This window comes from Chelon labrosus (assembly GCF_963514085.1).
Source record: "Chelon labrosus genome assembly, chromosome: 14".
In the NCBI taxonomy this organism is placed as follows: domain Eukaryota; kingdom Metazoa; phylum Chordata; class Actinopteri; order Mugiliformes; family Mugilidae; genus Chelon; species Chelon labrosus.
The window spans coordinates 5,445,956-5,460,503 of NC_140347.1; the positions used below are offsets into that span (position 1 = coordinate 5,445,956).

The 14,548-nt window shown below is 40.5% G+C and overlaps 2 protein-coding genes across 2 annotated transcripts; both read right to left on the minus strand.

Moving 5' to 3' along the window:
* Window positions 1-442: 442 nt before the first annotated feature.
* Window positions 443-3,959, minus strand: LOC311499476 (cytochrome P450 2K1-like). The gene is made up of 9 exons (XM_084560459.1): window positions 3,331-3,959; window positions 3,076-3,238; window positions 2,837-2,986; window positions 2,455-2,615; window positions 2,161-2,340; window positions 1,953-2,094; window positions 1,673-1,857; window positions 1,161-1,302; window positions 443-1,092 (listed from the first exon to the last, which is right to left on the minus strand). Exons 1-9 carry the CDS (start codon window positions 3,535-3,537, stop codon window positions 905-907), a joined length of 1,518 nt encoding a protein of 505 aa, XP_084416585.1. The 5' UTR covers window positions 3,538-3,959; the 3' UTR covers window positions 443-904.
* Window positions 3,960-6,183: 2,224 nt separating this feature from the next.
* On the minus strand, window positions 6,184-10,176 carry LOC311499479 (cytochrome P450 2K1-like). Its single transcript, XM_084560462.1, has 9 exons — window positions 9,094-10,176; window positions 8,850-9,012; window positions 8,588-8,737; window positions 8,326-8,486; window positions 8,050-8,229; window positions 7,606-7,747; window positions 7,322-7,506; window positions 6,969-7,110; window positions 6,184-6,884 (listed from the first exon to the last, which is right to left on the minus strand). The coding sequence occupies exons 1-9, from the start codon at window positions 9,289-9,291 to the stop codon at window positions 6,697-6,699; spliced, it is 1,509 nt and encodes a 502-aa protein (XP_084416588.1). The 5' UTR covers window positions 9,292-10,176; the 3' UTR covers window positions 6,184-6,696.
* Between the last annotated feature and the right edge of the window lie 4,372 nt (window positions 10,177-14,548).

The following is a 14,548-nucleotide window of genomic DNA, read 5'->3' on the forward strand; positions in this document are numbered from 1 at the left end:
TGAAATATGACGCGCGACTTTTATCCATGTTCTCATCAGTGATTCTGTGAGCGATCGCGAGGTCTGTTTAAGTATCCCGTGAATGCGCACTTATCCCAGCTATCTTCATCTGGTTTAACATAGCCGAGCCTTTTAATCCTGGCTCGGCAAACGTGCAACCAATTAAACCAGGATGCGCCGAGCAGGCTAAGTCAAGCCGCGCTTGCTCAATTATCCTGGATTTCTTTATTCTAGTTTTGTGCAATACCCCTCAGGTCAGTCAGCGTTAGGCACGCGGGTTTCACTAGTTTTTATTTATTTCCCCTCACATTGAAGTGTCTTGCAAGAAGTCACTGGTCACTGCAGTGAATAGTAGGAGTCTTGAAGTTTTGGGATGTTCTTAATGCATCAACGTATCCCTGAATAAATTAAAAATTGACTGCACTCCTTTCAGAGGAAATGATACTCTTAAATACAATAGTTATGATTTTTATTATCAATATTAAAGCTTATTAAAATCACAGATTTGTTTCTAGTTGTAAAATAAGACAATTATATTGAGTACATATAATAACTGTAGGTAAATGGTGTAGGTTATCAGTATTTTATCAGCCATGTTATCCTTATATAACATTACTGTCGTGATTTCAAACTAAGTTAAACAATTCATAAAAAGGTGAAAATTTAATTTCTGCATTGAATTTAACACAAATAAAGAGCAGCTGCTGACAATGCTCAGTACTCGGATTTAACCCTTTGACATAAGTTCTGTCCCTTCTATTGAACATATTTAGCGCTTTTGCAGGTTGTTTACTGCTGCATGAATCAAACTCTACTCAGCTCCATGCTAGTACTGCTTTATGAATTGATCTGGGATAGCACGAAGGCTCAAATAACATTCAACTCCTTTCAGTCCTCCTCTTCCTCACATCAGGGAGACAGCACACAGCTTATGAGGTGAAGGGCTGAGGGCGATGCCGGCACGTGGAGTCAGGTCCAGGTCGTCCTCAGAAACTCCAGGCGGAGGAGTGAAACGGAAGTGCTGCAGGAGGGTGGCGAAGAAGATGAAGAGCTCCATCCTGGCCAGGCCCTCTCCAACACAAATCCTACGACCTGTGAGAGAGAACCAGGCTACAGGTCATCTAAACATTAACTAGATTTTATTGTTGGCCCTCACAAACCTGCAGAAAAAGGCATGAAGGCATCTGGCTTGACAAACTTTCCGTCTTTGTCCAGGAAGTGGGCGGGATGGAAGAAGTGTGGTCTCTCCCACTCGCTCTCATCATGAAGAACAGAAAACAAGAAAGGGTACACAGTTGTTCCCTGTGGAATATACAAAATATATCAAATCAGTAACAATGAAGATGTGCAGTTGACAAAATGTGTTCTGACAGAAATACATGTCATTTGAAACTGGATGGATGGGTAAATTTGAAGAAGTCAATATTTGGACACAAATGGTAGAAAATAAAATTACACATTATTTCAGCTTTAAAATCTTAAATCTAAAGAGTTATTGTGACATTTTTTAATCTTTATGCTAATTGCTTTAATAATGTTGGAGATACTGTTAATTTTCCATTAGCATCTTCATCAGGTTAGTGTTTTGTGCATCCTTTACTCTGTTCATCCATTCTCTTCTTTATGTTCTTTGGGCCTGATCCTGCATCTAAGTTGTTTCATTAAAGCTGACCTTCTTGATGAAGTGACCCTTGAAGGTGACATCTTTGTTCGTTCTGTGAGGAAGCGAAAAAGGTGCGATGCTAGCCAGTCTCTGAGTCTCATGGATGACAGCGTTGGTGAAAGGCAGGTTCAATTTGTCCTTCAACTCCATCTGACGACTTCCTATGACCCTGGTTAGCTCATCCTGGACTTGGTCTGGAAGATGAAAGGGAGCCAAAGTCAACTTTTTTCTTATATGGATCAAGCTTACTCTGTAACTTCGGCCGTCTAAACAGATCATAGCTTCTTACCTTGTATCTTGGGATATTTGGCCATAAACAAAAGTCCCCATCTGAGAGTAGATGATGTTGTATCAGTGCCACCAACAAGCAGATTAAAAACTGTCATCAGAAGGTTTTCATCGTGGAAGGGACTGGTGGTAATTCCAGATTTCTGCATATGAAGAATAAGTTATTCACCCATTCCCAACCTCACTATAAGTTCTGATAAATTTCCCACCTCCAGATTTTGTTTGTGGACCAGAAATGCGTCCACGAAGCCTCTGCACATCTGTGGATTGAGGGTTGCCTTCAGATGGCTCAACAGTTTTAAGTTGTGTGTTCTATGAGCAGCAAACGATTTTGCGTACTCTTTGCGGAATGGAAACAGTTTGCCGATCCATGGGAACAGGTTGTACAGCTGTACAAAAAAAGTATTTGCATTTAAAATAGTAAATACAGTCATTCTGTTGATTCCAAACAGAATGTATACATGTCTGTTTTGTAATTAAGTTATGAAACTTTAAAGTGATACCTGTACTGATGGGCTTGCCAGAAGTTCATTGTTTCTGCATGTGCGATCTACCAGAGACGTGAACTCTACATCATCATATTCAAATCTGTGGCCGAAGGTGACCGAGCAGATAATATTAGAAACTGCATAGTTTATTATTTGCGTGGTATCAAAAGCCTCTCCTGCCCAAAAAGGGAAACAGAGAAAAAAAGTCAGAATCAGTCACTCAATCATCTTCTGTAACCGGTTGTCCTGTGAAGTGGTGTGGCGGGGCTGGAGCCTATCCCAGCTGTCATTGTGCGAGAGGCTGGGTACACCCTGGACAGGTCACCAGTTTATCATAGGGCTAAGTTAGAATTATTTTTACAAAAAAATGTTTCCATTATCATAACAAATACTTTACCGCTGAATTTCTTTAAAACTTCAATAAGGTAGCGATTCTCCTCAATGATCTTGTCCTCAGATTCTTTCTTGCCCATCCCAAAGTCCCTCAGGTTAGTCATGGTAAACCGCCGGAGCTCTTTCCATGATTCTCCATTGGCCCAAATAATGCCTGAGTAATAATTTCCAGCAACATGTACGATTTCAATGTTTGCTCAATGTCAACAATTTTTTGCACTGTGCACTTAAGTAGGTACTAACCATTTCCATGCATAAATTCTTCTGAAATGTGATGTTGGTCTCTTTCTCCAAACTCATCAGCATAATTTACAAGTGCCTCCTTCACCGTCTTGTATCCTGCCAGCACCACCACTTTTTTAGGTCCCAGATAGATTGTGAAGACTGATCCATATTTCTTGGAAAACTACAACATGCAAACACACAGAGTGCAGACAAGGTGACTGCACTGCTAACAATGTACGACTAAATAAAAATCCTCTCCAGCCACTTCCTCACCTTCAGCAGTGAGTTGTGAAGTTTCTTCAGGTCAATTTGCAGCAGGTTACCGAGCATGGGAAGTGGTTTTGGTCCTGGAGGTTCCTTCCATTTTTCCTGGGAAGTGAAGCCCGAAGACGAGATGAGGTAGACAAGCAATATGACCACAAGGCTTCCCAAAAGGAAGACAAAGCTGGACGACTGGAGAAAGACTTCTAATAAGTTCATTGCTCCAAAAAATACTGGTGACCTTCTGTCTCGACAGCAGTGACTGAAGTGTCTTCGCTGCTGTGTTTAGCTCAGCTTTTATAAAATAAACTACTCAGTCAAACTTGAACATAAGTAGTTGCGGTTGTGACACAATTCAAAACCCAGTTATGCATTTAGGGTATGGCATTACTATTTTGGTGACATACTGGATATGTCAAGTTGACATAAGAGGAGCACATTAACCTTTTCAATTTTTAACCGATATGACATCCTTTGCCCCAAATGTGTTGCGGCTTGAATACAGGGTGGACCCAAAATGGAGAGAGATCAGTTGGCAACGTTTAAAAAGGGTTTCTTTTCTTGTTTCTCAAAAAACGCAAAACTACAAACTCAAAAAAGTCACTCAAGGTAGCAAGGCACAGCAGCCGGTGACCAGAGGCTGGCAGACAGCAAGGAAACTGATGCAGCTTGAAAACAGAATCATCTGACAATGATGTCGACGGTGAACCAGGCTTTCATGGGGTGGTGATTACGAGATGGAACTCAGGTGTGCTCTGCAGATCCTAAAGAAAAAGTGGGTCAGCCACGCCTCTGAGCCACCACCTGCACTGCTGGAGGAAAAGAAAAAAAGGAAAACCTGAACATGGCCACAAATAATGAACATAAGACAAAAATCTCACACCATAACAAAATGTTCCTTCGTTGTTATGTTTACTCAAGAACCATTGGTACCATCTCCCCTGCGTGGTGCAAACACTTGATGGAATGGAAGAACTCTGCCAGTAGGCATAATCCAGTAAACTATTCATCTTTATTGTCCATGTTAGTGTGGCCCTGCGATGGACTGGCGACCTGTCCAGGGTGTACCCCTGCCTCTCGCCCGATGACAGCTGGGATAGGCTCCAGCAGACCCCCGTGACCCTTAACAGGACTAAAACGGGTATAGAAGATGAATGAATGAATGAATGTCCATGTTAGGAATATAAAATATAATTTTTGTTGTTCCATATCAAAATGCGACTCTGTGCACTCTCTGCCAATCGTATGAGCATTTCCACCTACATACAGCATGGCCCCAACTGCTTCAGAGTATCCCCAAAGGTCTGTCATATTTAGGTGCTTTTTACTGTAAATATCTATGATGAATTTGCATACATTTTCTTTGGTACAAATGCAGGTATGGGGATGTGGAAAGGTTCATCCACAAATATCAACACATGTTTATTATTACATCCACATTTCAGGACATTTTTTTAAACACATCTGTGTTATTTTAAATGTAATCACTGGTGTTGATCATAGGCTTAACCCTTCTACCTGACAAACCCGATTCCAGGTTTGGCGTTATTTAAGTAATTATGTGAGAAAGTGGGTGAGAGCACAGCATTTGTTAACATACTACATCCTGGTCAGACCATGCTTAAGACTAGTTTCTTTTAGCCCCCTCTGATTTGTAACTGCCAGATACTGACTACCACGGGTTTGTAGAAACAGAGAAAATACACAACAAAACTTTGAATTCTGACACTCACCATGTCAGAATTTCTCCTGAATGTCTCAATATATTTAAAAAAAATCCAGAGACATCGGATGCAATTAATATTGTTTTTAATTACCTTTTGTGGTCCTTTTGAGCTTATTCCCACGATTCTCAAAATTCATGCTCATTGTGCACCACATGGTGACTTGCCTGACAGAGTCTGAGTGGGCTAATGGTGGTACAACTAATAACAAACATGATTTAGCCATCTTGTACTAAACAAGACCTTTTTTTCAATGACAAGTAACATGTCTTAGTGACTCATTACTGGACAGTTACATGTGACATATGTATGTCATGGAGAAAATACCAGATTTTTTATGGATTCTACAGTCTGCACAATTGTAGAATTTGATGAATAATATGATGGATAATTTGTCTGATACTAGTTTTACTAAAACCGTGCGTTGTTGCATTTTTAGAAACTGTTGGTACAGTTATAGGCAAGGGGTTGCTGAATGAGTTCAGTTGCATCTCTGTGCATCAGATCATTGCAATCAGGTTCTTTTTCCACTTAACCTTTATGTCAGAGTTCTGCTTTTGGGTCCATTTTGCCTTTTGACACAATGCTGTATAATATTACACATGGAATAATGCCTGTATTGAAGGAGAGCCAAAAAGTTTATTGCATTTATTTGCTTGATCCTCCATAAATGTAAATTCTGGATCATCGTACTCAAATCTGCACCCGTAGACCATGGCAGAAATAAAACCAGAAATTGTTTACCCCATGGGTTTGGTTGTGTAAAAATCAATCAGTCAATATGCTTTCTTGTCTGTACTTGTGTTCTTGTGGACTTGTAAAACATTGTCAGTCATTGCTCAAGTACTGTTCTGATTCAAAGTACACATCTGACCAAATGCAGTCAAAATACCTGCATGTGTTCTTGGTTAAAGGTTAAAAAATGTTGCTTGTCATGTGTTTTTTAAATGAAAGCACTGACCTTTGAATTTCTCAATTGCTTTAATGACTGCTCAAGAATTTGAGACAAGAGGTTATTGAAAATTAGAATTCACGTGATGGGTACAAAGAAATTTCCGAGTCACTGAACATACCCTGGAGCTTAATTTTAACTTAATTAAGACATGGAAGGAATATGATTTACAAACATAAATCTACCTAGAATAGCCACCAAGACACCCTGGAAGAGTAGCATTGGTTTGTCACCAGTCAAAGAGAGTGGCAAAGCTCATATTAAATCTTCACCAGAGTTCACCCAAGGAAATGTGGGAGTCTCCAAGGTTCTTTGGTTTGACAAAACCAAAATTGAGCTTTTTGGCCATCAGACTAGATTCTATATTTGGTGGAAATCAATCACTTTATCATTATTTATTGGTGTTATCATCCTACATGTTATAAGGCGCGCATGTGTGTTTTTAAAACTGTGGTGCTGCTGAATGGATGAAGCTTTATTACACACAAGCTTTATTACACACCACATCCAAATATTACATTGTCATTTTACAACACAACATACAAGTGAACTGAATGTCATTCCTGATGGTCGTAGTCATAGTAGCACTGTCCAAGGGGTAGAAATATGTAAAAAGTTCACTTCACTTTTTATCTGTGTCATCCTAAATAATTTCACCGCTGTAGGCGATTCTTTGAATTTTTAATTTTCAAGCGATCCTCTTCACATACGGGGGACAGCACACAGCTTATGAAGTGAAGGGCAGAGAGTGAAGCCGACACGTGGAGTCAGATCCAGATCGTCCTCAGAAACTCCGGGTGGAGGAGTGAAACGGAAGCGCTGCATGAGGGTGGTGAAGAAGATGAAGAGCTCCATCCTGGCCAGACTCTCTCCGAGACAAATTCGGCGACCTGTGAGAGACAGCGACGTAAATGCCAAGGGGTGTCTGAGAGCATGCCTCTCCTTGACAAGAAGCGATGCTAAGGCTCACAAACCTGCAGAAAAAGGAATGAAGGCGTCTCGCTTGACAAAGTTTCCGTCTTTGTCCAAGAAGTGGGCGGGATGGAAGGAGCGTGGCTTCTCCCACTGACTCTCATCGTACAGGACTGACGTCAGAAGAGGGTACACTGTGGTGCCCTGTTGACAAAATGGAAAAGCTTCCCCTGTAGATATTGTTTCACACTACATACATTTGAAGGAATTATTTATTAAATTCTGGTTAAACACTTTCATGTTCCTGCTGCCATCAGGATATATCCAACCAAGTGTAGCTTTCACTCATCATTTGAGACTTTTCTTTTTTATGTTCAGTTTGATCGTAGGTCTTACTTATTTCATTCACTCAGACCTTTTTGATGAAGTAACCCTGGAAGGTAACGTCTTTGCTGGTCCTGTGGGGCAGTGACATGGGGACGATGTTGGCCAATCTTTGTGTCTCATGGATGACGGCGTCGGTGAAGGGCAGGGTCTTCCTGTCCTCAACCTGTGGCTGACGATCTCCTATCACCCTGCTCAGCTCTTCCTGGACCTTTTCTGAAAAACAGTAAAAACAAAAAAAAAAAACAACACAATCTTAGTTTCTTGTTTTTTTATGTTTATGCATAAAAACTGTGCATATTTATATTTCATTACCTTGTATTTTTGGATATTTTGCCATAAGTAAGAGTGCCCATCTGAGCGTGGTTGAAGTTGTCTCGGTGCCAGCATTGAATAAATTGAAAACCGTCATCAAAAGGTTTTGTTCGTTGAAAATAGTTTGGGTCCCCTGAGATTCCTGCACAGAAAGAGTGACAAGCTTTAAACATCTCTAATTCAACTGCCTCAAGAGGTAATTTGAGGAACTGCTGCTTTCCGGATTCACAATTGGGTTTTAAAAAGTTAACAGTTTTGCAAAAAATTACGTGTTTGCAAATGATTGCAAAGGAGTCTTACCACATTTAACAATGCGCTATGTTGTGAGCTATGGAAATAAAAGCCAAACTGGAAGCAGCTGCACTTGTTGCAACATTTTGCAATATTTAACTTAAATATTATAATTAAATACTGAGCAGTTCTCATATGTCAGGGTTTCCCTACCTCCAGATGTTGTTTGCGGACCAGAAAGGCATCCACAAAGCCTCTGCACATCTGTGGGTTGAGGGTTTCTTTCAAACGACTGAACAGTTTTAAGTTCTGTGTCTTATTGGCAAGAAGCAACTTATCCTGTTCCTTCCTGTTAGCAATCAGTATGCCAATCCACGGGAACAGGTTGTACAACTGCAAATAATAAATAAGAAGTTTTTACCTGGCCAAATTATTCTGTCCATTGATATGTTCATGTAATACAGTATACATGGACTCTTGAAACTATACCTGGATTGAAGGAGAGCCTACAAGTTGAATGGCTTTGTTTGCTCTGTCAACCATAGAAGTGAACTCCGGATCATCGTACTCAAATCTGCTTCCATAAACCATGGAGGAGATAATGTTGGAGACGGCATAGTTCATTGGTTGGGTTGTATCAAAAGGTTCTCCTGTGGCCAGAAAAAGAAACAAATTCAGATGTTTTATTAAGGTTGAAATGAAAACCCATCCTGTGTGTTTATTTATTTATTTTTTAAATTAAGACACTCACCTTTGAATTTCTCAATCATTTTAATGAGCTGGTGACATTCCTCAGTGATTTTCTCCTCACATGCCTTCTTGCCCATCCCATAATCTCTCAGGTTAGTCAAGGCGAAGCGTCTCATTTCTTTCCATGTATTCCCATTGGACCATAAAACCCCTGAAAAGAAGTGCCGTTGTGTTAAATAATTAACCGGTCAAAGTTGAATCACGTAAACATTTGCTAAAAAGTCAAAAGCTAACAGAGAAGTTTCTGGTTTCCAGCTCCATACCATGTCCTTGGCTTAATCTATCCACAATTCTCAGCGGGTCTCTTTCTCCAAACTCTTCATCGTGGTTGACAAGCGCCTCCTTCACCGTCTTGTACCCTGCCAGCACCACCACTTTTTGGGGTCCCAAATAGACGGTAAAGACTGATCCATATTTCTTGGACAGCTGAAAGCAAAAAGAACAAAGTGACTGATCTGTTATGTGGTTCTGTCTGCGTACACAAGCTAATTCCCGACTCTGCCTCACCTCCAGGAGGGTTTGGTAGGGTCTCTTGAGGTCCAACTGCAGCAGGTTTCCAAGCACTGGAAGTGGTCTCGGCCCTGGAGGTTCCTTCCGGTGTTCCTGGGTGTTGAAGAAAATAAGATAGGTGAGAAGAAGAATAACCAGAGCCCCCAGTATGGAGAGAGAGGTGGAGGACTGGAGGAAAATATCTAACATCGCCATGGCTTGAAAACAAGCTGCGTTTAATGTGATGTGTGTCAAGTGTGAACTTTCTGCTGTTTGACAGTGCAGGTGGTGGTGGCAAAGGGTGGAGTTTAAGTATTTATTCAGTGAGGCCAGTTACTAATTTACATAAACTGTTGTAATGTGACGCAACATATTTGATGAAAAAAAATGATGATAAGAGAGGGCGTTACACAGCAGTGGCACCCAGATCGAAAAGGCGCTTTTGGCATGCCACGGCAGGGATAAGCCGACTTGCTTATTGTAATATTACAATAAGCAAGTATGAAGGTGAGAGGGCAATGTTGGTGACAGAGTAATAAATACTAGTAGACTGGTTAGACTGGTTCAAGGTGGGGATGACAGAGAGAGACAGAGACTATTGGGAATATTGCACTGATGGACTATTGCAGATTTATCAGGGAAAAAAACTAGAGAACAGATTGCACAAGAGATAATAATATACAAGTCAGCTATTGCACATATACTTAAAATGAGGTAGTGTTTGGTTATTTTTAATTTTTTTTCGCAGGTTCAGGAGTTAAACAGCAGAAAGTTCACACTTGACACGCATCACATTAAACGCAGCTTGTTTTCAAGCCATGGCGATGTTAGATATTTTCCTCCAGTCCTCCACCTCTCTCTCCATACTGGGGGCTCTGGTTATTCTTCTTCTCACCTATCTTATTTTCTTCAACACCCAGGAACACCGGAAGGAACCTCCAGGGCCGAGACCACCTCCCCCTCCCCGTCATCCCCATACTCACATACCAGAGACTCTATGGTTGTTTTTATTTATTACCCATTTTTATTTATTACCTTCTACCTCAGCTACAATTGGTATATACTCCCTGTAACTACTGTTCACTGTTTACATTTGCACTTTAGTCACTTTACTGTTTACATTCTATATGGTTATTTGGATATTCATTACATTTATAGCACGGCAACTTTAACTTTTACTTTTATTTTTATATACTTGTATATAGTTTGTAATTTGTACCCTGTTCTGTCTCTTTTGCACCTTAAATGTCTGTACTGCACGTTAAGCTGCTCACCTGTGCCTTAAATTGCCCCCCGGGGACAAATAAAGTATTCTGAATCTGACCACCACACACCTCACAGTAATAAATATGCACCATCTCAGCTCTATTATTGAGCTACAGTAGATTCAGGGACTTTTAGTAAATGAAGTGACAAAAGCAAACTGAGATTTGATCTGCTACCTTTCCCCCAGAATTATCTTCTCTACTAAAAAGTTCAAAGTAAATAATTAACTTGAAGCCATCAAATGCTTTTATATAAGACAACAAAGTAAGTCTCACCTTTGGCTACAGTTTACATATTGAGGCATGACTTTGCAGTTTTGCAGTTCTTGCAGACAATCCAAACCTTTTCATTTCGTCATTCCAACAGACTGCTGGGATTCTCCCAGAAAAAGAGGTGCAGCCAAGACTAAACCAACAACCTTTGCACCAAATCACCGCAAAGTGAAGCATATTGAGCCCGACTCTGGATAAACATTCAGTGAATACTGGGCCAGGCCAAAGGTATCAGACTCTGCAGATATTATTTTTTGGGGAGCTTTGTGTGACTACCTATACTTTACGCTGAGGTGTAAAACAGCTAATTCCATCATTAATTTCATCATCCCACCGCTGCCATCAAGGGGCACAATCAATCAGCGCGTTTGGCTGTTGACCGAGAGGATGGTGGTCTGAGCCCACCCAGGGACGGCTGTCTTTTGGGGAGGTGTAGAGTAGTAGTTAGAGATGCAGCTTGGGACCGAAGGGCAGTCTGAGGAACTTCCTACTCCGTTGTGACCAAAAATTATGTAGGAGAATGGGTCTTAATGAGGATTCATTTATGAAGAATCTGTGACTTGCTGTGTTGTCGTCTTTGTTGTTTAATTAATATTGAAAGTAACATATTCTGAAATGAGCAAGCACCTAGCCCCCAAATTGCTCCTTGGGTGCGGCCCCCCCCTAGAGACTGCAGCCCGCTGCTCCGACTGTACTGTGTGTGAATGAATGCATTTCTCAAATCAGTACGCTATTATAAGTGAATAAGGAGCGCTCAAAGCTTCTGATTCCTCTTTTATTTCTGTTTTATTGTTCGTTTGAGAGTTAAGTTGGTCAAGAGGCAGATTTGTAGACCAGAGGTTAACATGCTTTCCCTGTCTCACTGTAAATGAGAACAATAAATCACACATTCTCAAAATACACCACTGTAAGTGTTTTCATGTCCAACACCGCCCTCTAGAGTTTAATGAAACCTGAGGCCTTTGGCTACAGAGTCCTCACATCCACACTGTATACATATATCTGGTTATGGATATAGATAAAGCTGAGGCTGATTTGCCCTGTGTATGGTTACATATAGTTATTAATAGCTTTTTTTCTTGTGTCTATGAGCTCTGCTGCTGCTGCTGCTGCTGCTGCTGCTGTTCTCACAAAAACACTTCCTACTCAGGTCTTGAGACAAAGCTGCAATGAGGAACTGGTGGGTTACAAACCCCCATAAAATATAACATGAGAATAAGAACTTATTTTTAAGACTGAATTGGGTGTGATGCTCAGTCATGACCACATCAACGCGTGAACCTCGCCTCGATGTTTATCTGATCGTCCTTGGCGGGAAAGACGCCCAGAGCTCTGCTGCTGCAGCCACTTCCTCACTTACTTCCTACTCAGTTGTGACCAAAATGACACCCAGAATGAGTCAGCATTGTTGTCTACTAAAGTATCTCCACGGTAAATGACTGATATCAAGCATCAGGAATAGATGACGAGTTTGATTCTTCATGTGTCCATGATAGTGACCGCTGGATCTTGAAGCATGGTATGCAAAGAGCTAAAAGAAATCAAATACAATACAATGATGTCACAAAGAGGAGGAGGTATCAATGAGGAAGTGGAGGCTAAACTTGTCTATATGAGGCACTAGCACAGAGACTGAGAGAGTTCATGGCGTGAGAAGAAGGCGTGAGAAGAAGACGGAAGAACAACGGTTGAGTTCAGATCATTTAAAATGTCTCTGTTTCTGATGCTGACGCTTCTATCACCAGGTAAGGAAACATATCACTGTAATGAGGCAGCTAAGTTTACTGTATGTGTTCAACATGATGGGTTCAGTGTATTTTTCAAACATGCATCCAAAATGAAGTAGAAACAGAAAAGCTGTACTTTTGTCTAAGTTTGTTTTTTGTATTTCACTCATTTTCTCAACAGCAGTAACTCAAGCTGCCACCATCACTGTCAGAGTTGGAGATGAAGTCACTCTGCCTTGTGAAAATATGAAAGATCTTAAAGATAAATGCCATGGCACTACGTGGATTTTCACCGATTCAAAGTTAGCTACGTCAACACTGTTTGAAGATGGGATAATACATGAAAATGCTGGATCTAAACCAGACAGACTGAGTGTCACAACAAACTGTTTACTGGTTATAAAGAAGGTCACAGATGAGGAAGTTGGTACTTACACCTGCAGGCAGTTTAACACATCAGGACAACAAGTTACAGACTGTGATACCGATCTGTTTGTTATTGACGGTGAGTATTTCCATCATAATGTTTTTGTCATAATGTTGCAGTGAGGACGTTTGTAAAGCCACTGATACAGGCAAATGCAGGAAAACGCATGTATACTGTCTATGTGTTAAATATAACATTGTGCACCGAAACTGTTTATTGATAGATTTGAACATGAGGTATCTGTACCTGTATCTACTCACATGACTTCCTTAGCAACAACAACGGTACATAAAACCACAACGATGAAGTCATCCACACCTAGAGCCACAGCTGTATCAGCCAGTGTTGAAACCTCCACAGCGACAGAAGAAAGCACAAATACAGGTACAGCATTAACAATATCATAAAAAAAGTTATTTTTAAATGTCTTTATCAAAGAACAACTTTAGAGCTCTGTCTGAACTAACACCCTGTTTCATGTGTTGATCTTTCTGAAGGTTTTTGGTGCAGGTTCATCGTTGTTTCTGTGGGTTTGGCAGCTCTCACGCTAACTGTTGTGTCGGTCAACATATGGACGAGAACAAAAGGTGACACATTTACAGATGAAACTATTGGAAACTAGATGTTTCGACGAATCTGAATATTTAATGGGAAGATGTTTGCCTTTTCAGGTTACAAAGGTCATCGTGGATACTGATGTTTAAGTGAAATGAGTGTTTTTTTTGTTGTTGTTTTTAGTAACAAAACAAAATAAAGTAAGTTTTGAAAAGTGCGTAATCTGCGTGGCTGAGTTGCTGTCAAATATGAGATGCAAGAACATACACGCATGTACTTTAATTAAATACTCACATGTGAGTCAAGTCAATGTTTATTTGTGTAGCACAATCTCAGTCGACCAAAGTGCCGTACAAGAAAATCAAATATCAATCAATTAACAATCTGAATTAATATAAAATCTAAAATAAGCAATAAAACATCGTCAAATAAAACAACAGTAAAATAAACTGCACTTTGCACGATACAATTCAATATATCCTGTTCATCCTGGACTGAAGGCCAGCGAGAAGAAATGGGTCCTCAACAAAGATTTAAAATGACCCAAGGTCTGGGCAGCTTTGATATAGAAGGGTGGGCGGTTCCAGAGTTTGGGGGCCAACAATGAAAAGGCTCCATCGCCTCCTTTATCGAGAGAAGTCTAATAGAAACTGGTTTGTTGGCCTCAGCGATGTGGCTGGAGTGTGACGATGTAGGAGTTTAGACGACTAAAGTGGTGCCCTTGATACTCTTAAAAACCACTAATAAAATTTCTTAAAATTAGAGTAGGGAGGCCAGTACAGCATTTTTCTCCCTGTCCAAAGGTTGGCCCCTGCATTTTGTTCAGCCTGCAGGTGACACATTGTGACTGGTCAAGCCCAACATATCATACTCCACATCATTTTTCACTTTTCATTGCTTCATATGTATATGCATGCACAAGTGTTTGTGTGTCTGTGAGAACGACAAAGATGGATAGAGTCATGAAATCGCGCTCAGCATATGCGCTGACATGTTACATTTTCATGTCTGTGCTTGCATGTGTGAAACAGTGGTGACAATTTCATTATCACTGAGTCTGACATGGACTCACTTCATCATCTTTAATCAGACCAATCAAAATGCTTTTTTTGATTTGTAGGAACGTAATGTGATGACACTGACTGATAATATTTAAAGTGGATTTACTGTTTTTTACAACCTGGACCTTATTTCTGGCATGGCAATGATCCCAGTTATGTTCCTCC

Excerpts from the sequence above, each read along its gene's own strand:
- LOC311499476 (XM_084560459.1), bottom strand. The coding sequence starts at position 3,537 with ATGAACTTATTAGAAGTCTTTCTCCAGTCGTCCAGCTTTGTCTTCCTT. Across the intron at positions 2,095-2,160 it reads TCCACAAACAAAATCTGGAG|AAATCTGGAATTACCACCAG; the intron begins GTGGGAAATTTA and ends CTTCATATGCAG. Across the intron at positions 1,093-1,160 it reads CTTCATGCCTTTTTCTGCAG|GTCGTAGGATTTGTGTTGGA; the intron begins GTTTGTGAGGGC and ends TCTCTCTCACAG.
- LOC311499479 (XM_084560462.1), bottom strand. The coding sequence starts at position 9,291 with ATGGCGATGTTAGATATTTTCCTCCAGTCCTCCACCTCTCTCTCCATA. Across the intron at positions 7,748-8,049 it reads TCCGCAAACAACATCTGGAG|GAATCTCAGGGGACCCAAAC; the intron begins GTAGGGAAACCC and ends CTTTCTGTGCAG. Across the intron at positions 7,507-7,605 it reads AAAATATCCAAAAATACAAG|AAAAGGTCCAGGAAGAGCTG; the intron begins GTAATGAAATAT and ends ACTGTTTTTCAG.